Source organism: Aythya fuligula, chromosome 3 (assembly GCF_009819795.1).
Source record: "Aythya fuligula isolate bAytFul2 chromosome 3, bAytFul2.pri, whole genome shotgun sequence".
NCBI lineage: Eukaryota > Metazoa > Chordata > Aves > Anseriformes > Anatidae > Aythya > Aythya fuligula.
The window spans coordinates 80498422-80523765 of record NC_045561.1 but is presented as its reverse complement, the minus strand read 5'-3'; the positions used below and the strand labels follow the sequence as shown (position 1 = coordinate 80523765).

Sequence of the window (25344 nt, the reverse complement as noted above, 5' to 3'; positions counted from 1 at the left end):
TTGCTATCATTTCTCCCCCAAGCATGTGACTGATGGCCTCAGTGTTCTGCAGTAAGTGGAGATCTTCCTGTAGAATTGTCTATTTTGTCACTTAAAAAAAAAAAAAAAAAGTTAGTGATAAGACTTCTAGGAATAGCAAAGGTGGCATAGTGAACCACGTAGGACTTTATTTAATAGCTTATTCCAAGGGGTTGTTTCACTGAAATCTTTCTGCCATGATGGTTTTTAGCCCTTACTTCCATAGGATACTTATTTTTAATTAATGGTGAGTAATTTGCCTTGTGCTGTATTCAGAGTTTTAAATGTGTGAATCAGCCTAGCTCAGAATAGACCAGCTTTAGAAAATGTTCTCAGTACAAAGCTTTCAAAGGCCCATAATGGCCTGTTAAGGGAAAAGGACTGCAAAAGAGCAATGCAAATTCACCTTGGGACAAAGAAGTAGGAAAGGAGGAAAACAAAGTCAGCTGTAAATGGAAATGCCCCTTGTGAAGCAGTAGGTGCCCTGAAAATCAGTGGAGCTGTGATGATTTATAGTCTTGAAGACCCAAGCAAATTTTATGAGGGCTTCTCTTTAAAGGTCAGATGAGAAGCTGGCAAATGTCTTTTTCCAAAATAGCTGTTTTAACTAACTGATTTAGTCTTAAGATGGAATTGAGCATCCCTGGCATCCATTAACTGCTGCAGTAGCTTTATCCCTAGTGAAATATTATTTTTGGAGGTGAATGCTCTTGTTTAAATATGTCTATGACTCGACCCACTGATTAATATGGAATTACAGAATTATCCCCCCCCTACCTCCCCAGTGCTCCTTTATTGCATTTTTAGCTACTGATAGAAATTTTAATGCTAGCTGTAAACAGGTTGTGAAGAGTTGAATACGATATTTCTTTTAAAAATATGATTATGGGAATAGAAAATTGGTTTGACTATAAGGACATGTTCTTAGCCTAGGGTATGAAAGTAACCCCTGGTCTACTCTGCTAATATACATACTCAGCTGATTTTCTGCACAATTTCTCTCTTCCCCCCACTGCATACACTCTGGTTTTAGTCTAAGAATACATTAAATGTCATGGAAAAAAGTGTTTCTTCCGCATCAGATTAATGATGGTTTTTTGTGTGTGTTTTGGCATGTTAATCTGGCATTTGTTTTATCAGCTGCAGAGGTGTCTTTTTTGTTGTTGTTCATTGTTTTAAATTTATAATGTTTTAAAGTCTGTGCAGTTCTGTTTTTTTTCCTTCCATTTTCTTCTCTATTCCTAATTAGTGGGGAAAAGGAAAATACAGCAATACAGGGGGGCAGCTCTACAAATTAATTACTCTGGATTGTCTTCTTCAGAATGGGAAGGAGGGCACATAACCCTCTCAACAGCCAGGCTAGATTTGGAAGAGAAGCTAAGAGTAAGAACAACTTCTACTGCCCTTTAATGGGTATTCCCACCTCACTTATTTTGTGGCAAAACAGTTCATACAAGGACTTTTTGAGCCAGTTCTTGCAAGGGTTATTTTAGTTCAGTGACTTTGATTTAAATATTCAGTTCAAGGGACTGACCTTTGGCCAAGGTAACATTTATTTATGGCATCTGGTTCTTAGTTTCTCCAATCTCTCCAATCTTTTTAAGCTTAATTTTTTCTTCTTTTGTTTTCCCATACATCTACAGCTTTAGTAATGCATGTAGCTTCGTTTGAAATGAAATCATGTGTTCTTTGTTCTTTTACAAATTATTGCTGCTGATGAATTGGCTCAAAGTTTCTTGTGTAGGCAGTTCTAACAACTATTATATATTCTTCTGCATTACTAAGTATTACAAAGAGAGCAGAGCAAGCTGTTTAAACACAAAAATAAAGAGTAACTGGCTGCAGCAATTATTGTATAACTTTATTTTTCTTGCAGAACAACATTTTGCTAGCTAGCAGCTATAGAAGTGAAACAGGCAGTCTTTTTGCTGAGCCCCCAAGAAGATTAAACTTGAAGTGCATTTTTGTGAAGACAACAGTATAGCATACAGAGGGCAACTCAACAAATACGTTTCCTCAATAACTGCTTTTTGCTATCGAAGTGCTAGCAGTCTCCCAGCAGCCCTGTGTTTGTCTTGTTGCTAAGACAGAGGCTGTCGTTGCTTGTAAATACCTGACACTACTGTGAAAACCATCCTTTTATTGGTTGCTTTGTCCTCTCTGCCTTTCCTCAAGGTGCTTGTTTATCAAAGGACAAACGTAATGTATCACCTAACCCCCCCCCCCCCCCCCCCGTTTCCAGTGGGGCAGTCCAGATGTTTGCTTTTGCGTGATGCTCCAGTACATGTTTATTTGTACATTTGTTCTTCCTATAAAGTTGTGCTCTGTAGCTGTAGTATAACAGACTTACTGTCTGAGACTTCAAGTCATTTGTTCAGAGCAGGTTTGTGTGCACAAGTAGTATAACAACCTCTGTCCAGCCTTGACAGCCTTGCACTTCTCATTTGCTACAAGTTAAGGACATGTTTTTGGTGTTCAATTAAATCTGGGCCTGCAAGGTACCAATATACTAATAAGGCCATTCCCATTATATTGGTGCTGGTGCCCACGTAATTTTGGGCTTATTCTATTTTGCCACTCTTGGTGTATTTATTTTTAATTAAATTTGGCTCCCATCTCCAAGATGACTGTCACCACTGGCCTGCTGGGTTGCAAGCCACCATTCATTCACTTGCTCAGTGGAACTTGCTGCAAACCCTCTCCAGGTTGGGTGACCATCAGCATGTATCAGTGCAGTGTTTGAACTCATCCTCTTCATGCCCTACTGACACGGACTGCGGGCAAGCAGAATGCTTCCCCATTACCCATGCACCAATATTGTTGGTCTGTATTTCATGTGTTTTAAACATACAGATATACAGCAATTGTCTTTGAAGAAAATCTTTTGAATTCTGCCCCTTTTTATGTTCCTTAAGAGTTTTTTTTGCTTCAGTGCAGAAGCCTTATTTTTGAGGTCATCAGAATGATTTCTAGTAGATATAACGATCTCTCTTCAGCTGGGTTATATGAGTAATTGTGTTATTAACTTTCATGTCTCAGTGAACATCCTTGCATGAGCTGTGTAAGCCTGTAATGGAGCCAGAGAAAGGTGTAACTGTGTGAAACTGTGTTGTCATTTAGTGCAGGAAGGAAAGTGGTCATCTACAAAATCTGAATGATCAAAAGCTCATTAACTATTTGTGCCCTTACTGAGAAGGTGCTTCTTTCGATGCAGCTCCATACTATAGCTAACCATAAAGAGTCTGTCTTGCTTTCTCTGTGCAGGAATTTTCCTCACCTTACCAGTTAAGTAATCTAAACATTGAGAAAATTAAACCTAGAGGGAAAATGAATAACGTCATCACTGTAGTTTCCTGAAATAACTTGAATCAATGTTAGAAGATTCCCAGTACCAGTAAGGAAAAAGTAGAGACCTGTGACAGCAAGGGAAAAGTGGGACTGCAACAGTCATTGGGTTATTTGAGCTTCAGTCTCACAAACCAGGAGAAAAGGTGTAGTAATTTGCCTTTGGGGATCTTAATTCTCTCATTGTGTCTCAAATAATCTAGAAGACTGGAGGGGTATGGTCGGAAGCAGGTTACATCTTTTTGTACCTAAATCTAACTGTAATGCTGTTATTCAAAACCAGGGAAAGTCTCAACTATTTGAATAAATCACAGTGCATGTATAGTTTAACTGAACTCTTCGTTTAGTTGAACAAATTTGCAAGCGATCATTTCTGGGAATAATTTTTAGAATGGAGTTGTCTTTTCAAATAAACTTTTATTTAATTTTAAAATATTACAGCACATATTTAATGTGACAGCCTAACAGGAATGATTTCAACAAAAGCTAATAAAATATTAAATGTCTTGCACTGTGAGGATTAAAGTAATCTTCGGTGCTTGTTTGGACATACTCTGGATTGGGTAAGGCTAAAGAGAAACTTGGAGCATGAAATGAAACTTGGAGTACTTTTTTTTTCTCCTCCTACTGACAAATGTAGAGGGGAGAATTACATGTAACCATGACTATTAGCCCAACAAAACCCAGCTACAACCCAATAAAAAATTCATTTCATGAAGTAAATGACTACACTTATTTGGAAAACTAACGTGTGGCTGAGGGAAGCTGTGGAGAGCCCTTGTAGTCTTAGGTTTGCTTGAAAATCTGCTCAACTTTTTCATTTTTCAAAATGGTAATTCCGTCACAGTTATTAAGAACAGTAGAAATTAGTGCTGCTCAGCTACATATTACCGTATATCTTAAATTACTGTACTTTGTGCTAGTTTAAATGACAGCTTGTTGAAAATAGTATGTAGTAACTGGGAGCACCCTGTCTGCTATATTGGCTTCATCAGTAAAGTTGATGAAAGTAGAGGATTCTACTTTAATAAAGACTGTAGGCTCTGCCTATAGGCCACTGAAGAGAGCTTTTGTAGTGAAAACTTAGGTATGTTGACTGTATCCAGCAGTATTTTCTTCCACATCATAGTTGTGTCTGGTTTTGAGTTAATTTTCTTTGTAGAGGCTCATGTGATGCTGTTTTGGATTTTTGATGAAAGTGTTTTCAGCAATGATTCGTGTGATAACACACTGTTTTAGTCATTGCAGAGCAATGCTCACACAGAGCCAAGACCTTTCGTGCTCCTGGTGCTACCCTGCCAGTGTCCTCAGAGGCTGGGGGTGCCCCATTAGCTGGGAGGGGACACAGCCAGGACAGCTGGCCCAGGCTGCCCAAAGGGGTGTCCAACACCACGTGGCACCATGCTTAGTAATAACAGCTGTGAGAAAGGAGAAGAAAGGGGGGGATGTTGGGATGATGGCATTGGTCTTCCCAAGATGCTGTCACATGTGACAAGCCCTGCTGTCCTGGTGGTATAGATATCTGTATATATGTACTTTGCAAGCATCTACACTTAGCAGATAGCATCTTTAAAAGATTTTTATTGTAATCACAGACTGGTTGAGGCTGAAAGGGAGCTCAGAAGGTTATCTGGTCCAACATTCCTGCTCAGGCAAGGTCACCTAGAACGGGTTACACAGGGTGGTGTCCAGGTGGCAAAAGTCTGATGTTTTTGTAAGTCTCTTAGTTGCCTTCAAATTATTCTCTGCAATTTAAATTCAAGCAAACATGAATTGCAGTGATATTATACATGTAACAGGGCTTTTAAGCTCTCTTTGTTACCTCCCATGTGAGATTACTAATTGGTTCCAGGTTACTGCAGTCGGGAAGCTGTCAGAGGATGCCACAACCACCCTGTAGGTGGCTCTTGGTTGACTTACAGTTCTGTTATCCTCTATTTTACCTTGCATTCCTCCAGCATTAGGGGTTGGCAGATTCTTTGGAGGAGAGAATCATTTCAGATAGCTAGTGCTGATTTCCTGTCTCAGGCTCACACTGCCTGGGGTGTGCCATTTGTAAATACTGCTGATGGCTCTACTTGGGGCTGTAGGTGTGAGTACTTACAGGCTGTTTGTGCTTTGTTTTCACTCACTGAGTTGATTAACTGTCCTCATCCATTCACTGCTTTCCCCTTAGGGAGGACAATTTTAGCAAATATCTTGTATAAGAATTTTTTCTATTAATCTGTTTGGATAACTTTCATTAGTAAATTAGCAGGACTGCAGGAAAAACTGCAAAAGGAAGATGCAGTTATATTGCAATGGTAGCAAGTCCCTCGTGACTTCTTCTGCTTGTAGTTATTGACCATTTTCTAGCACTTCATACACTGTTTACTGACTAACATTTTGTGTTTGACATAAGTTTTTAATTCCATATGTTTTGATCGCAGTTTTTGTAAGTAATTTTAATGTAGAAACTAAGAGAGCAAGATTTGAATATGTATAGCAGTAACTTTACTTTTTATTGAATTATTGTTTGTATTTGTCTTTCCTTCTTATTTGCATTGCCATAGAGGAAGTGTTCACAATAATATAATCTTTTTCAGAAGAAATCTGAGATCATGTTCTGCAGTATGTAAGATGTTGCACTGGACAAATTCTTATACGTTGCCAGCTTTTCCTTATGATGTCAAGATTTTATTAGCAGAAAAAAAATGCCCTGATCACAGTATGAGAATAAGGATAATTGAATGTTTGCAAGCAGACATGACAAAATACCTAGCAGGATCGCTGTAAGTAAATATTGATAGGTTTATTGGGGGGTATTACCAATTGGCTGCAGAAGTAAATTTTCAATTGAATGTAAAGCTTTTCTTCATATGCTTACTGAAATAGAGCAGGCTGAAGACTTCAAACCTGTTGATGCCAACAGTAAGATTGCACGAAGTCTTGAAGTTCTTGTTTGGATCGAATTGATAGTCTTAAAAATAATTTGGGAACATACAGTTTAATATGTATCAGTATGGCCTGCATACACTCTTGAACACAATCAGTAACACCGACTATTTATTTTACATCCCCGTCTTGTTTGCACAGGTATCCGAACAGCCAGCAATACAACTTTGTTGTCAGTGCTTTGCTGCAGGCATACCCGTTTCTGGATGATGATGGGAATGGCTTTGTAAGTACTGTAAATAGTACTCCATCTTGAAAAATAATGAAATTACCGCCCCCCTCCCCCCCGGTCAATTACAAGAAAATAACACTTCAGAGCAAATCGATACATCGATATCAATTTCTTGTATGCTGTTTTTATTCAGAGCTGTAAGCTTCACTTTGACGTGCCTGCCAAATCACATTCTTATTTCATGGTATTAATTAAAGGTTCATTCAGCTGTATCCACTCCTCAAAGCCACACTGAGATTATTGAGGACCATATTTGAAGTCCCTGGTTGCTCGCTGGGTACAGCTTCTTTCTGGCTTAATTTTGCCCAAAGGATTAATTAGAGTAAATGTGATTTTGTTTTTCTTTCTAAAAGAAAAGAGAAGCCAAACCTCTTAAAAATAAACAAACAAAAACCTCTGTTTCTATGTGGACTAATTTAAGACTTATCTTCTTGCAATTCTTTATAATCATTTATGCTTTAGATATACAACTAAATCATATAGTGTTTCTGCCATTCTAGGTATGTCAGCAATCTACTCGTTTATAAATTATTATTATTATTGAAACTTTAAAAAACATTGATTGGGATCTTGGCAGGGACATATGTGAAAGCAGTGGAAGGAGATGACTAGTAAAATTGAACCACATTGTTTTTCCTCTACTCCTGTGACTTAGAATACATATCTTCGTCTCAAAGGACAACATTCACCTTCTGACTTCACATCATTGCTTTGCCATGTGACACTTTTATAGCTTTTTGTAAAAGATTGTGAGACTCGAAGGGGACTGTTAGCTTTAAATGTACATAAATACGTATCTGTACAGTTACTGCAGAAAGCAAAACGATTTTGAGAATTAAAAAGTGTGAGGATTAAGTGGAGGTTATTCAGATGAGACTGAGGTCAGGCATTGTAAGAGGCAAAAGAGTAAAGAAAACAAACACTTCTTCAAAAAGAGAGGGGGAAGAGGAGTGGAGAAACAAGAGCTGCAGCCCCCCCTTGCTTCATTCAGAAGACCTCTCTGAATGCCCCAGTGGGAGTCCCCTGCCTGGGTCTTGGGCAATGTTAGGACTTCATTTGGCATCCTTTGTGAAGGCCGGCTGGAACGTGCTTCTGGGTGTTTCCAAAGCCCTTTTCACAGCCTTTAACTTTTTAAAAACTGTTTTTAAACAGAGGTTCTTAAACTGGGCTTTCAAAGGGCTTTCACTGCAGCAAAAGCATAGGCTTACTGAAGGTAGTTATAAACCCATACTTCAGGAAATAGCTCATTGCTTTCCAGGTATCAATCCCCAAAGTGGTGCTGGCAGAAATTGCCTGCACGGTGTGGCAGAGATTTCAGAGCAGTCTTTCTATGTCTTTTGATATTTCTTTCACACGTACTAGAAAGTGAACCTGGAAGACACCACCACTGGTAAGCCAGGCAGCTGAAATTGTTCTCAATATCGCTAGCCTAATGCTTCTGGGCAAGCTTCTCTCCATTGCCTTGCTTGAGGTAGGAAAAACATACACTAAAGGTCTGTATAGCTAAGTTTGGAGGAGAGGGGAAGACAAATTACTTTTTTTTTTTTTTTTTTGGACATACTGTTAGACACTTTTTCCACCTCTGCAGTCATGGAGACTATAAATACTTTTTTATTTATTGGAAATAGTTGTGTATTATAGCAGCAAGGGCTTAAAACAAACCTTATCATCATATGCATAACTACTTAGTGTGAGACTTGGCACAAAACTGAATTGGCAATCCTGCATTCGTAATACTTTTAAAGAAACAAATGAACAACAAAAATCTACTAGCTAACCACCACTTTAACCACAGAAGAGATGTCTTCAGCAGCTCAAAAAAGTGAAGTGTCTGTAGGTACTTCACTTAAAATTGCCTCAGGCTAATATAGGAATAGAATTGTTGTTCCTGATAACAGTAATGAATCACAGGTCTTGTTATGCAAGTAAAATATTACTTTTTGATCATTTTGAACCCATTTAACTCATATATTATCCTTAGATAGCTGTTACTACAATTTTTTGAACAGTACAATGAAAGCATCTGAGAAAACCATCAATAAAATAATTCAGGGGTGAAGCATAAAGCATGTTATTTGAGGACTGATAGCTAGAAATAGAAAAAGAAAACTGTAAAATGAGAATAGAATTCTAGGCTAGAAACCTAGTTATGTATATGTTAGCTATAGTATTAAACCTCAGGAGATGAAACTTATGTAATGTTTTAAGGTCCTACATTAGGAAGAGAGGAAGAACACTGTGCAAGCTCTTGTTCTGAGGACTACAAAGGAACTGTGCATTGATGCCTGGGCTTGATAGGGCGAACTCCACCTTTTGGTGTGCCGTAAGGCTGGATAAAGGGACACCAACCATAGCAATTCAGCAAGGCAGGCCTCTGGGGAAATACCTGTTTCCAGGGCCAGTAGATTAATGAAGTTATTTGAGTTAATTCAGAATACTGAAAAGCATGTTGTCAAGTATTCTGATGTCTAATTTCTTAGGAAATGGGAGATGGGGGGGGGGGGGGCGGAGTTGCATGCGCTTTTCTTTTTTTAAAGAAACTGAAAATACTCTGGGGTAATTACATTGTAGTGTTCCCTCACTGTATTGTTAATGAGATTAATTGAGTGTCCTTTATTTATTGCTGTGGTATGCCCCAGCTCATAGATTCAGTTAAACTCTAAATTCATGCTTAAGAGGAACCGAAGTGCTTACCTTTTGGGCTGGAGGAAGTACTTTGGAAAGCAGGCTCTTTAAGTGTGGCCGCAGAATCTGCTCAGATGTGCAAGAGGCTGTTAGTTCTTAATGCCATACACTGGGAAACTGCTGGGGCAGGTAGTTATTTTTTAACTCTTAAACGGAACAGTTTGGAGCCCTTCACCAAAAATGGATGTGTCTTGGTTGCTGGAATGATGCAGTAGAAACTGATCTGGGTTCTTCTTTGCAATTATGTGCATATCTTCATGTCATGGGTGGGCACCAGCAGGCAGCTGTGCTTTGACTGAGAAAATGGAAATTTCTCCCCTTGAGATATCTTGATATTCTGAAACTAGCTTTTTCTTCAGACAAAAAACATAGAATCCAAGGATACACAACTTGATGTAATGAAGAACTTCAAATTGGAAATGTCAGCAATTTTGTTGCAACACTTTCATGGAAATGAAATAGATTAGGAATTCGGAAAGGGGTAAGATTGGCTGTAAAATGTAGAGCAATGTACATAGAAGAGCCTAAATTCGTACCAATAAAGCTGTGTTTTCATGACAGGAACAAATTTATTTGCAAAACTCTTTGAGTATTCAGTTTTTTTCATAATACTGGATATGTTTTGTTTGCAACTCCAAATTATTTAAAGCAAGTAATCAAAAAAAAAAGTCTTCATAACGCAGAAACTGAGTCTAATATTATAAATCTCATCCTGTTGCAATGAGACAGGTTCTAGTTAAAGGTTTAATGTTTAAAGATTTATTAGTAGGTTATCCATAATTCTGTTTTATTGGTTATGATTTCCCACTTAACTTTGCAGTAGGGGAAAAGTATCCTTCTGTTCTGTTGGCCATTTTGAAAAAGATATTAAATGTAATATAGTCTGGAAGACTCCTAAAAGAGTAATCTTAAAAATAAGATTAACAATAAACTACCTATGTGCTATAAATTTAAAAAGAAGGCTATTTACTACGTCATTTAAGAAGCAGGAATTATTTAGGATTTCTCATAATTTTTTCGTAGCACCAAAAAATAATAATAAGTAACAAAGACAAAGCACACTGAAGAGGTCTATCAAACGCTTGGAATGAAATTAATTTCTCTATCCCTTCCAAGATTAGCTTTTGGAAAGAAGTGCTTTAAAGTGGTTCCTGAAGGAATTTTTCTCATGTTTCCTTTTATTCAAAGAACAATGTTACCCTAAAGTAACACACTAACAATTAAAAAATTAAATACAGATAGTTTCTATGTAGTCATGAGATTAGAATATTGGATTTATGGTCTATAATATAACCAAATAAATATTTTCAAGTAGTTACAGGAAAAATAGGCTTTAATATACAAAACCAGGTTCATAGTTGCAGCAGTCAGAAGAAAATTGGTGTGATACTTTCTTGACCTCCTGCAAGATATTATTTTATGTTATTCATTTTACAAGGATTACAAACAACAGTTTGGAAGGAGTCACTGACCTTATTTCATGTTGAAATTGTACAGTTTCTAGAACTGCTTTTATAATAAAAGGCAGAAAGAGGCTAGTAAATCCTTGCTCCTGTATAAGATGTTCCTTGGAGTTCAGCAGTGCTGTGATCCTGGTGAAAGCCAGGATCACATTGCTGACACGCTCGATTATGCAACTGTTGCATGCAAAATGATTATTCTCTAGTAAATTACTGTTTTTAATCTGCGTGTAATCCATTCCCTCCCATGTCAGATACACACAAACTAATCCTTGTACTCCCTTATAAGCATGGTAAACCTTCCTGTTACTCTTTTTTTTCCCCTCTGGTATTCATAGAAAATAAAGTTATTGGCTCACAAATGCAACAAAAACATCCTTTTCAGAAGGTGTTACCTATTAGGGAAACCAAATAAATACGTCTCAGCAGTCCTGCTCATGAAAAAGGTATGTGAGAGGGGCCTTGGGTAAGCTTATGAGAATCCTTTTACAGAAACAGATTTAGTTAAAACTCTTAACTTATCTGAGGACAGGAGGGTGAAACACCTGAATGTTTTAAACTCTGTGAGACATTTAAAGCACTTATATAGAAGAACAAACTAATTTCTCCCAGTTTAACAGAGACTTTCAAAAGACAAAACAGCACAAAGAGCACATAATAGAGTATTTATTTTTTCAGCTGTTAATACAGTCTGAGATAATCATATTTTAAAATATCATGTTGAATATTTCAGAGAAGCATTACACTAAGTTTTTTTGCTTGCTTTTAATCAGCCTTAAAATAAATATGTTCCAAATAAATTTAGCTAGGCGTATGATTTTGGTGTATTTGCATCAAATTGTAAATGCACAAGGTTAGAATTAGAAGAGCATTCAAGAGCTTTAATGAATGGTTCAGGTCCACACCAAGTGAGGTTTCCAAGGCATGTAGACACCTTACTGGTTTTGAGAATAGTGATGGGTCATAATACTCAACTTGAAGCTGTAAATACATGTGGTGAGAAGACTGCTGTTTTGTTACATTTCTAGTCATTAAGTTTAAGTTGGTGAGGACATGACTTCTGTTCTGCCAGATTCCCAAGTCAGAAGTTTCATAATTCAAATACCAGTGGGTTTATTTGCTTTCCAGTTCTCAGATGTTTAATTGTGGCTGATGGTGTGAGGATACTTTCTGTGAAAGTCCATATGTGGGTGGCAGAAAGTGTCCTGTCAGAAATGGCACTTCTGCATTGGTCTGCCAAAGAAAAGCTGAGGTAAAAAACACAGGGCTCAGATTCCATAGATGTGCTGCTGTGATTTTTTTTCACCAGTCCATGGGTGAGAAAGACTGGCATGTCAGACTCCTGCTGCAAAGAAAGATACTGTAGTACTTGGTGTAAAATAGAATTTAGTAGCAGTAGAGTTAACCTTGCTTAATAAAAAAACACCTCTTTGGTAAGGAGCTTGGAGTACTTATGTATTCTGTTTTTAGTGTGTCAGTAAGTATAGTTTCAACTTGGTGCCAATTTCAGAGAATGAAATGACTATCTGAATTTCTCTTGCCACATCCTATCACTTTTTTTTGTTGTTGTTTCATTCCCTGTCTTGAAAAGAAAAACAAACAAAAAACAAACACAAAACAACAACAAAAAACAACAACTCAATAACCAAAATAATCAGTTGTTTTGCTAGATCCTTGAAACATTTTCATTACTCATAATTGCAGGCTTTGCTTGCAGAAATGTCTAACAGCCTTTGCTTTGCAACTTCTTCCCTGTGTGTTGGTAGTTAACACTGTTGTGTCCTGGTGTAGGACACCCAGCTGGGACTACAGCTGGGCAGATGTTTGCACATAAGGAAGTCATGGAAGTTGCCAACCATCCAGCTCTCATAAGCAGCAAGCAGCCTTGTTTTTCTGTTTCCAAGTGAGAAAGGCACAAGTACAACATAAGCAGGGAGCACATAAACTCCTTCTTCAGCTGTTGGCTCTGATGAGTGGTTCCATTAGGCAGGGACTACATCTGATTGTAGAACTGCCTTTACGCTGGAATTTACACCCTTTAAGGCATCTCACAGATACTAGGACCTACTTAGCTGACCCTCTTACTTCAATAGCTCTAAGTTCAGTTTAATAATAATATGTTTGATCCAGTGTTTTACTGCAGTCTCCCTTCAAAAAGAAAATTCTCACTGTCTTTCCCTATAGACTGTCTGTACCTAACCCTTGTGTTAGGTATAATCATCACACAGCTGCACAACCAATCAGGTGCTGAGTCAGGGGAAAATAAACCAGTCAAAAAACATTAGTTTTCTGTGGCGTCTGTGGGCTAATCTGTTCCACCACATAATTTTTTGACCTGATGTCATGCAGGGAGTATCCAAAAGTAAGAGGCAGAAAAGGAAAGTGAACTGTGGTTTTACTGACAGCCCTGGTGATATTGGATAAATCTAACCCTTAAATTGAATTACTGTGGTCCTTGAGGAACTGCGCAGGTGCCAGTAGCCTTGCTGTTTAGTAGCCATGGAGGCATGTAATCACACGTGCTTGTTTCCTTCAGTCCTAAAGCCACCAGTATGCTGATGCCACTGTATGAACTTTTTAAAATTTATTTATATTTAGTGACAAACTATTTTTTAAATATAAAATAAAGTTAGATAAAACAAAGTAACCTGCTTTAGGAATTGTCAAATTGGAATGACAGAATTTTATTAATTTCTTTAATTATGCAGTCAGTATGGAAACGGGCCCTTAAAGATCGTTTCAAGTACGTGCGGAGAACTATTGAAGATGATGAACAAGTTCTAAGGAACAAATGCAAGTTTGGCCACAGGCGAGGACAGAGGAGGAAATCTTCACCTGCTGAAAATAAACCTTATGACATCAAAGTGCTGACAGAGGTAAGATTGGTGGTGCTTATCTTCAGAGTCCTGGGCCATTTGGCTCCTGTGCTGCCAGTAAGGCTCCACCCAGCAAGGGAGAGGACACTGTGATCTCATCCTATTTAAATTCTTATCAGATGATTTGTTCTGTAGCCAGACCCCAGACTTTTTTCCTTTCCGTAGAGCTGAGTATCAACAATAGAGCTAAACCCAATACCTGATGCTTTGGTGTTAGTTGTCATTTATAGCTGTCACTAACTGGATATAAAACTGTTTTGTTTGTTAATGCAATGTTCCCATTCTGCTTTAGGTTATACACCTCCAATTAGAGTGAAAAATGATAGAGGTTTACATGTAAGAGCTGAAACCTCTGTACAAATAAGAACACAAAATGACATTTGAGATTGCAGAAAATTGCCGTATCCTACTGCCACGTTGCACTTTGTTATATAAGAGCTATTTGTGTTGATGCACAACATACGCGGGGTTGCTTATGAATGTATTCATGCAGATGCTGTGTTTCCCTTTAGTCAGAGAAATCAGAAAGAGCTATCATTGCCCAGTCAGTGTTTGAAGCACACTAATTAGTTTATATGCTTTCAAAAATACCTTAAGGTTCCAGTTATGCTTTGCCAACACACCTCATGCTTCTCTTAGAGCTGCAATTAAAATATGGTAAAACTTCACATATATTCACACTGCTCCTTACCAGGTAAGTGCGTGTCTTTAGGGGAACGAGAGTGGTTTACTTCATGCATTTCTGCATAAGTCATACCCTTGTGTTCTAATGCAGCTGTAGTTTTCTCCCAAAAAAGCATGCATATATTTAATAGAAGCTTCGGTAATTTCTATTTACCCCTTCTTAAGTAATGTGTGCAGGAATAAATGGTTCGCTCTTTTTGCCTGTTTCAGTTGAAAGGTTTGCAGAATATGTGATAGATATAAGAAACCTTTATTTTGGGTGCAACACAATAAACAGCCATGGATGGGGTAAAAGAGAAGCAATAGGCTCCTGTCACATACGCATTGTCAGCCTTCGTTAGTCTGCTAATGCTTGGAAAGGGAAAATGCAGGTTGTGGGTGGGTTTTGTTTGTTTGTTCTTTTTTTTTTCTATAGAGAAGGTATAACTAACTGCAGTGCGCTGTGTCTGCACTGTAAACTGGGAACCCTGTTCGCTTTAAATGCTTTGCCCAAGGCCATTCCTGGCCGCTACTGGTTTGCTCTAGAAGTTGAAGAAGGAAGCACATTCCATCTCGCCTCCTCTTAGGCATTTCCTGCTGGCTGTAATGTCATAAGTGGATAAGGGTGAAACTGGAAGAAGGTGAGAGGATGCTGAGCTCTCATCCTTAACTTTCTTTCTCTTTTTTCCCTGTATCCCAAACTGGGAGGAATAAATGTAAGGATTAATGCTTTTGGAGTTCATCAAGGTTTAGGAATGAATCCCACATAACTGGGAATCGTAGCTTAGTTTTGAATGCATTTCTACATTGAAACCAAGTACACCTGGTTCTGAGAGACCAAGTTCTGTTACTGCAAACTGCAAATGTGCACACCTGAACAAGGTGGTTGCTTAGCATTCTTTTAAACAAATGCAGTGTGGAGTTTTTCATTTTGTATATTTAGGAACACACATACATGTAAATGTACCTTACTGCTAATCTTTGGCACTAACTACTTTGTGATAAATTCAAAATGATAAACAGAAAGTCTTAACCTCAAAAAAATAAATACTTGGCCTAGAAGTCAGTACCACAGGCAAAAACAAATGACTTTTAGATTATCAGTCAGATCCCCTTGCCTTTGTCCCTTCTACAAGCCTGGAGAAACAGACCAGCCATATGCGGACAGGAAGCCAGCCCATCAGGACTATTTAAGGTGAAAGGGTGGGAAATGAATTCCAGGCTAAGGAGACCTTTGGAGAACAATTAGTCAAGGATTTCTGGCCACTTTGTATGTCCACACTCTCCCTTAGATAGGCAGAGTAGGACACTTAGGGCATTATAAGTCAAACCCAACTGGCAAGCAGTGCAGATGAAAGAGCACACTTGTTTCCAATGGATGACCTACTTATCAGCCACACAACTTTAGTTTCTGAATAGTCAGAAGGTGCAACTCAATGCAGTGTGCTTTGTGTCAGTATCATCTTGAATTGTTAATGGTATGAAGGTGATAAAAAGATTCTTTACCAGTGAGGCATTTCTTATTAGTATAGCTGGCATTTTTTTTTTTACATAAAAAGAGTAATAATGCTACAAATAAATTTATTGACTGATCTTCCTATCTCATCATGGAAAAAAAAAAAAAAAGCATACTCAATATATTCCTAGCTAGCATCACAAGAAATGTCTTGAGTAAGGGCAGTGCCCAGGTCATAAAATGGTGGTAAGTACAAACATAAGCCAGTGCTGAAGTTATCTGTCACTGTAGCCCTGAAGGAGGTTTTGGTTAGACTGATACTCCCCACAACTGTTCATCAGGCTGAGCCACCATTAGAAAGAAACTTCAATTGTGCCTGATAAAGACATTAATATGAGTTTGCATGTTGGAAGGGAAAATTCTCCTGAAATGGAAAATCCTCATGAATAAATTCTATGAAGGCTATGGAGTGATAATCATCCCTTGTCATTTTGCATAGTTGTGTGAATATCCTGGAGCTACAGTAAGCTAGGGGAGAGTACATTGTAATGCTAACAATCTTGATCTGCTGCAAAAGGAAGGCACTTTTTATGAGGGGGTGATCACACTAAGAAAGGCAAAACAGTCTCCTCTGCAGCCAGGGTGTGGACGCAACTGAGACAGCCAGGGTGTGGAGGCAACCAAGACAGCCATATTGTGATTGACTTCCTTGTTCTCTTTTGACTGATCTCCTTTTTTTTTTTTTTTTAGTATCAAATTGGCACTATGAACCCCTTCCCCTGCTCTAAGAAAACAAATTGGTGCACGGTTCTTCAGTCTATGAGAGAAACCACATCCTGCCAAATGTAACTGCAGGAGCCCTAGACTGGGGGGAGTCAGAAGGGTGAAGACAGAAGGAATAGGATAATAGGACACATGTGGTGTGCATGGATAACTGGTGTGACTATTTGGCCAGAAGATTTTTAAAAAGTAAAGGGTGATGGAGAGTGCAGTCAGAGCTGATGATTGGCCTCCACATGTTGAAAGCATGTGATTTGAACACTAACTTATTCATCACAAGGATGGTGGGCAAAGTGTCCCTTCCAAAACTTCTAAGTTTTGAAAACTTGTTAATGTTGAACAGTGTTGTTCCTGGGAAGTGCGCTTTCACAAACAATCAAGTTAGCTAAGGTAGACATAGACACCCACAGATATCCCACATAGCAGTAAGCAGAAGGTGGGTCTCCCATAAGTCCAGTATTGTATCTGCTGCTTTCAGGGATCTGTGGGATACCCTTACAACACGTCACTAAATAGCTATAACTATGCACCTGAATCAAGCTCCTTCAATCCATCCTGGATGCAGTATGATAAGGCCTGTTAGCAAAGGGATTATACAACAATATACAACGATATTTTACCTGAATTTTAATGGGTTAACAGGCTAGAAAAAACATGATCTTAAGCAGAAGTGTAGAAAGAGAGTACAGTCTGTATTCTAAGGCCTCCAACTTATAACAGCCTCCAGCAGCCTCTTTGTGGGGTCAGCAGGGGTCTGTGAAGCACATGTGTAAATGCAATGTGTAAATTTACTCCTGTAAATCTGGATTTAGGTGTGAAAAGGAGAACTAACTACCGACAAGAGGGATAAAATAGCAGATGTTTGCAGGTACTCAGCATGTCTGCCACACCCAGCAGAGCTGGGACATCATGAAAATAAAGGGGGTGCCATTAGGTCACCTCCTTTCTGTGTCTGTAGGATAGTACAAGAACTATTTCGTACTTAGTCCATCCAGTACTTAGTCTGGGAGAAGTGGAAGGATTCAGCAGAAACTTAAGCTCATACAGCTGGACATCTGCTAATATTATTCATGTACAGAGAAGATGAGCATTAACATTGAAAGTGGTGAATATGTAAACTCTATGCCAAGAGAAGCAGATGAAAAGCCAGGCATCCAGGTGGAAGCTGAGGCATGCAGCACCATAAGTGTTTTGGTGCTATCTTGTGGCACAGGAGTGATGAAGGTGGTAAGAACACTTTTGCCATAAGACTGAGGTTTTCCCTTAAGCAAACTTTCTCTGGAATGTCATTAGTTCAGAGAGAATGGATGGGCATCTTGGCTTTAAATAGGAGGAGGTTTGTAGAAAAGCTTAATGATGGGCATCCGGAGTTTTGTCCAAGTCCCTGGGTGACCAGAGACAGATTAAATGATGAGGTCTGGAAGTCTTAATTTGCATGAAGTACCTGATTCAGGGCAGATGTAAGAAATGGTCCCTGAACCAGCCAGCATAGGGGAGCAGATTATTGAAGGAAGCCAACCATTTACAAGGTGAAGGTCTTTTACCTTTACCTTTCCTTAGTGTGTGTAACCTGTTGCCACTTGTAATACTGATATTGAAGCTGGGGGTCTCCTTGAGCTTCTGGGAGTGGTAGGGCTGATTGCAGGGAGACAAATGGTAATGGAAAAGTTTAAGATTTTTGAGTGCCTCACAGAAATTTACTCCATTGGCTATACATTCATTGCAAGCTAGAAATTGCTTTTTCTGATGAAAGAAGTAATCAGGAATGAGTGTTGCCAACTCTGAGCTGGAGTTTCTTTTATCTCAGCACAGATTTATATTTGAAGCCCTTTTAGACTTTTCGTAGGGGTAAGCTTTTCTTTGAGGTGATTAAGACAAATAACATCATGTTTGTCAATGAGATTATGCCCTTGCAGGAGGCAGTGAACTGGAAGCAACTTTTCAAGGAATGGATAGAGAGTGGGCATTGGTAGGAGATCCTAGGGGAAAAGGGAGAAGGCGTGTGTGTGTGTGTAGCATCAGCAGGTGAAAAAGGAAACCAAACAAATCAGATGTCTGTTAGTATCACAAAGTATAAACTTCCTGTGCATGAGCTGCAGAAAACTCTTTGCTCAGCCATATGGCTGAGAGGTTCTATTGTCAGCGACAGAATTAGGTGTTATCTATGCAGTGAATGCTGTACACAGGCAAAGCAAGTGATAGCCCCTTTTTTCTAACACTAAAAACCTTCAAATCATGTGTTTGGATGCATGCACGGCCCAAATGTGAAACTGCATATACAAATGATCATTTAAAGGTTGTATTGGCATAACGTGGTTTTACCATAGTAACTTTTATGTACGTACATAGTGTGTGTCATTGCTTAGTCAATAGTTTAAAATGCTTTAAGGTCAAATGAGAAGCTTTGGACACAGATTCCTGGTGTACGTTATGCTTCATGCTCTTCTTAACATCATTCAATATTCCCATTGTTCTGTGAGTTAATGTGAAGGGTGAAGTATGGTTTGTCCATTGACAGATGAAAATAAATTTCATCCCATGTTGCTTATGCTGTTTGTTTAGCAGTTTGCAAATCAGAAAGCAGTTGTGGTCAGAAATAGACTGACTTATATGGCTTTCAAAGTTTGCAATTAATATTGGCATGTAAGTCTAGCTCTGAAAGTATCTGCCTGGCTCAAAAGGGTAATTATGTGTAATTAGAACAGAACTTGCTTTAATTAAACATCTCATTTGAGTAAGAGTCAGTGTGGATCCTGGAGTAGGTTACATGCTCATTTCTCATGAAAGCAGCCTGCCTGTGCTGCTTCACTAGTCTTATGCTCAGCTTTTGGGCAAGAAGGGTGGTGCAGTTGTGATGCCTTCTCAGTTCTCTTCCACTCAGTGGGGCAAGGAGCTCTGCCCTGTTTATTGCTTGCCTTTCAGAATCAGACATATTAAAGTTTACTTAGTTTTTCTTTTTTACTTGGTAATTCCTCCCCATATAAAAGCCTCAGTATTCAGAAGATATATCTTACATTAAACATCATTATGATGAACATGAAAGTCACCACAGGGGGAAAAAAAAAAGACTGTTTTTTACAACGGTGGTATTAAAAACACAGAATACAGAAGAGTTTTTATGATGTCTTCTGTCAGTACGTATTCCAGACAAAACAGCAAGACCCGCTTTCCAATATTTGAAGACCAAAGCACAGGATTCAGGTTACACGCATGTAACTACCTATGAAAGTCATTTCTCATTCCGAAGAGGTTACAAAACCTACTTAGTGTAAAAGATTACTCCAGGCAATGGTCCCTCACAAGTGTAAGTACACAAGCATCATATTCTTTGTTTAGGTAGAAAGAAGACGCTGAAACTGCTACTGTCAGGCTTGCTTGCATAAGTACTTTGAGCATTGATGCCAACTCTGATGCACATAGACTCAGCAGTCCAGAAGTGTTAAGCAGCAGCAATGCACTGAGCAATAACATGTCTTGGAGTATGCATTGGCATCTAGTGAGGAAAATTAAAAATGTATTTTCAAAGGAAATATTAGCTGCTGTTGCTGCTGGGACCTTACATGATATTGAAAGCAGCATAAGGAAAGGCAATACAATAGCTATACCAACACTGCTACTTGTCAGCAAGCTGGTCCTAGCATAAAAGAATGGTGTGAAAGTGGAGCTCCCATTCTGTGCTGGCACCATGGAACCTTCCTGTGCAGTTCTCATTGCTATTTCATGGTTTCTACCTTTTCCTGCAAGCAGATCAGTGGAGTACCTCAAATGAATATTCCCAAAGCATCCCAGGTGAGGAGAGGAGAAAAAAAATATTTTGATCATCATCATGAACAACAGCTAGGCTACATTTACCATTCAAGAACTGGTATAAATGCTTGTAAGGAGGAAGAGGTGCCTGCTGTCCTCACCAGAGGAGTTTTCATCACTCTGATTAGGTAGTCATGTTACTTTGGAGTTTACATTAATAAGTTTTAGGATTTATGATACATGTTTTCTACAGTAACAGAAAACTTAGACATTGTGTTGTACTTCATGCATTAGAATTGTTCCCTCCCCCCCAGCCCCAAAGAGAAATAGGAGCTTCACTTCATTGTATGGGGGACAGTAATAAAGTGCTGCAGAGTAGTAGCTGGGGCTTTTTACAAGAATCTGGCTGCTCTTTTTAGAATTTCTAGCTGTATCTTGGGGGTGTGGGGGGGGTGGAATCCATCAAAAACATCTAGGGGACCTGATGAGATACATCTGCCAGATCCTGAGGGAACTGGTGGATGTTGTTGCTAAGCCTCTATCAATCGTATTTGAGAAATTGCGGCGGTCTGGAAAGGTTCCCACTGACTCAAAGATGGGTAACTTTGGGAAACTTGAGGAGCGATGGCAGGACCATTCCTCAGGCAAGGTCTAGGCAACACTGATGGGCAAGTGCTAGGTATTGTCTTCTACCTCATTAACTTCCTTTCTGCATACTTCTAACATCTTTCTATATTCCACAGTATTTCTCATGTGCTTGTGATGAAAAGGCAACTAATTTTTTAAAGGTATTGACATAATTTCTCGTTTGTTCCAGAAAGATTTTTTTCTTTTTAAATTTAACCTTTAGTATTTAAAAAAGAAAGGAAAATCTTCACATTATTCCGTATGCACACTGCCATTAAGACAAAATTTTGTGTAGAAAAAATAAAAATAAATTAAAGACCAACTAACATTTTTTTTTATCAGTGCAAGGGGAATGGATGTTACTGGTGACATGGTTGAAAATCTGGTCAGAGAAAGGATTCTTTATTCAGTGGGAGAAGCTGTTTTTTTTTTTTTTTTTTTTTTTTTTTTAGTTCCCTACTGTACACATACTAAACTGTAGCCTTTTTTTTTTTTTTTTTTTTTTTTCTTTTTCAGACATTGAAATAATATATCTTTAATGCAGATCTGGCTTCAGTCTAGATCTGAAAGGTTTTCCACAGTGTATTGAAATAACTAAGGATTAAAGTCATTGTTACACTTTTACTGTAATATAGCCATACTGCAATGAGCTTTTTTGCTTTAATAGTTAAAATGGAGAAGATCTAGAGTCTTCCCAAAGTTTGTAAGTGATAGGCTGAAATACCAGTTCAATAGCCAGTTTTCTAAACCCAGTTTGTTCCTGCTCATACCACCAATGTCACAGTTAACTATAAAAGATTTTATATTGCATTTGAAGTAATTCTCCAATAAAATTTAGGTTGCAAAATAGTGTCCTACTGAGATAATTTCCTTCCCCCCAAAGAAAGCCATCTTTCAGTTATCTTTCTGCTTCTCTTAAAAATCGTTATCCACAAATTAAAAACTAAAAGGAAAAAATGAAACATTCTGAGAGAATCCCACATTCAAGTTTCTCAGTTAATGTTCATTTATTGCACTTTTCTAGAAAAAAAAAAAAAAAAGTTAAATAGGAACATGGTTCAAAGATGATGGAGTTCAGTTATAAAGCAATGTATGCGTAGAGCACATTTTGCTGCAAACATGGTGTTTAATATATATTTTTTTAATAAAGCCAAAACTTATTTTCATGTTTGAATCTAATAAATCCTAAAGTCAAAAATTATTTGTGTTTAATTCAAGTGAAGTCAAACTTTCCTGCTTAATCAAAAACCCTCAGAGTTTATTTGAATGAAACCATGCTCAGAAATAATGAGCAACGTAAAAGAGAATACTTTCTTCCTTTAGATTCTCAGGTAGGCTGACTGTAAAAACAGCTACTCATCCACAAACATCTAAGTTTGCCATTCTCTAATTCCTGGTTCCCTAACGCTGGTTCCACTAAAGACAGTCACTGCCATAGGCTTAATGTACCCGTGAGGTCCATTGCTCTGTTCTGTTCTTGACTGATAAACATGCACTACTTGCACTAAATCAATTAGAATTAGAAGCATGCAGTGATGCAGTAAATCTATCCTCCCAATTACCAACTAATTATAATTACGTAGCATTGTATACTACATTATATTGTTTGTATAATTCCATACTTGCAATGAAGCTGTCCAGAGACAAAAATGAAATTAAGTGCTTAGATATAAAATAAAAGACACAGACCTGTCACTGTATATAGAGGTCCCAAAGTCATAGCAACTTCGGTCACTAATGCTGGCCCCCAACTGAGTATTCACTTGCTCTTTCATTGAAAGAAGCATTCTGCACCCAACATGTGTTTTACTTCATACTTACTGTTGCACATCCTTTAGATACATAAAGTTTACTTGTTTTACTTCTACTGTACTTACACAAGAAGTAATCTCTGAAAAAGTGATAGCACTAAAGCTAGTAGAAAACATTAATTTGTATCCAAATGGTGTTAGCACAGACTAAGTAGATTTCTGAAGCTCTGTTATTTGTCTGAGGTGTGCTTTGTTTCTGGGTATGCATATCTATTATACAGATTACTAGTTTAAGCAAGGTACGTTAATGAGATAAAAGTTAGAACCACCAATAATTTCCTTCAGCCTAGGAGTGCAGCCTAAAAAGATGAAAAGATTACAGATGACGATTGCTCTAAGCAGACAGAACACTGGAAGAAAACCACTCACCTCTGCTCGTGTTACTTGTAATGGAAGATTTACACAACAGAGTTTGGCTTTCCAACATGCTTTTTCCTAGTAGGTAGTGATAGCCTTCCTTAGATCACAGCCATATTTCTATGGGTTGCTTACCACTGATGTCATACGGAAACAGTTAGCTGATTAATAACGTCATTGACTAAATTAAATCTCATGGAAAGTCCATCAGCTCTGTTTGCCTTGACAAGGGGGGTGGAGATAAGCTGGAGTAAAGGTCACAACTTGTTCTCCTTAGTGTTTGTTCCTGAGCAACAGAGTCCACTTGCCTATGGTTTTAGCACATGGGGTTGAGTTTGTGCTGCTCTCCTCCTGCTGTAATCTAGTATGTGAAGGTGATCGCTGCTCCAGAAATGAGCTCTTGTGCTCATTTCCGCTGCAGGCTTGGAAGTAGTGGTATCGGAATTATCAGGAGAAGTCAGTAGTATCAGAGCTGTTTGGAGTCAGAAACTTCAAAACAGATCTTGTCCAGAATAAAAACCATAAACATAATTCTGCGGTTTCCAGGTACAGGAGTACTCACAATGTAAAGACTTACCAGAAAAAAATAAATAAATAAAAATAATAATAATAATAAAAAAACAGGCTTTGCAAGGATTGTTAGAAGTGGAGTTCAGGAGATCACACTACTGGGAGCACTCTTTTTAGGCAACTTCAAGGGATGCGTCTTAGATTGATATGTCAGTAAAGAGGTTACACAATAAGGCACTAAAACGAGCTGTAACAAATTCCCAGGACCAAAGGTTATTTGTTAAAAAACTTAGATTCAAACAAGGATAGAATAGCTAAACTTCCGACTGGGATGTGCAACTTCTCATGAAAAATTACACTGGAAAATTGGAGGTAGCTGTTTTGATGCCAGTTTCCACAGTTTCAGGGGAGATCGAGGGAACATATTGACCAATAAACTTGCTATCTTTACAGGTCAGATTGGCAAGAACTGTAATGCAGAGGCAAGAGATGAATAAATTGGAAAAGAATCAATGAAGTTTCTGTAAACAGAAGTCATACTTCATAAATGTACTAGTTCTCTGAAGTATTCAACCACCCTGAGGTCATCAGAAATTCAGCAGATAAAGTTTATATTAACTTCAGAAGAAATTTCACCACATTTTTTTTTCAAATGCTCTTAAAAGATATAATCTGAGGGAATAAGCAGGAGGTAGGCAGAAATAGTTTTTACAGTGGAAGAGAATGTTAACACTTAGTTTATGCAGTTCAACATATTTCTAAATGATATGGAAAAGGACAATATTTGGCATTTGGCATTTGACAACATTTGCTAATGCAACTAAGGATAGTAAAGACAAAGGCTGACTGAAGAGCATCAGAAAGACCCCATGTTACTGAGTTAACAGGGCAGAAAAACAGGAGAGAAAACTCAGTGTAGATAGATCTACAACAAAGCACAAGGAGAAAACTCAATTCTAACAACATTTACAGTGATGGGCTCTGAACTTATTATTACCATTCACATGATATTTCTATATCATGCTAAAGAAAATTTGGCACAATGCTAAGCAGCTATCTAAAGAAGTATATTGATTGCTCAGAGTTATTTAAGGAAGAAACAAGAGAGAACATTATTCCATTGTATGCACCTGTGGTATCCCAGCAACTCAACTAGTATTTTAAGTTCTACTGTGCCCATCTTATAAATACAGTAGTGAAATTAGAAAATATGCAAAGATGCTAACAGGGATAGTTGAAAGTATGGAACAGCTTTTGTATGTAGAATGATTAGATAACTTAGGGCAGTCTTGGCTTGAAAAGGGGTTATTGAGGATGGAATATGATGTATCTACAAAATTACAGGTAAACAGATTCAGTATGATAAGCAAGGAGTCGTCAGAGAAAACAATAGGCGTTTCTTCTGACTGCAATAGTTAAACTGCTGAGCATAATGCAGAATGCTGTGAAAGGTACAATTTTATCTGGATTGGAAAAGTGACTGGAATAAATGATGGAAGAAAAAATTTACTGGAGGCTATGAAATACGACAACATATCCACTGGAAGTCCATGGGCCCCAATTCAGTGGAGTCTTGATAGGGCTCAGGGGAAGTCCCACTACACTACTATCCCCTCAGCCACTTAGAGGAGGGTACAGGACCAAATCATCTGACCTGCTACCTCTGTTCCTGGGCAGTGAGGAAGAGGAGAGGAATGCCCAGTCAGGCTGCTCACAAACCAAGGTTACTATTCAATTAAGTCTAAAATACACTATTAAAAAGAGAGCAGGCTGTGCTGATACAACACCATCCTATCAAGTGCCAGGGGAGTAGCTGTAGGGGTTATGGTAGTTAACTGTCTCG

General features: G+C 38.3%; 1 protein-coding gene across 1 annotated transcript in view; it reads left to right on the top strand.

Moving 5' to 3' along the window:
• The window catches only part of SAMD3 (sterile alpha motif domain containing 3), a 36190-nt gene that overhangs the window by 5776 nt on the left and 5070 nt on the right, over window positions 1-25344 (top strand). Inside the window, 3 exon segments of the mRNA XM_032184479.1 lie at window positions 5949-6134; window positions 6439-6527; window positions 13387-13538. Coding sequence (XP_032040370.1) covers window positions 5949-6134; window positions 6439-6527; window positions 13387-13538 — 427 coding nt within the window.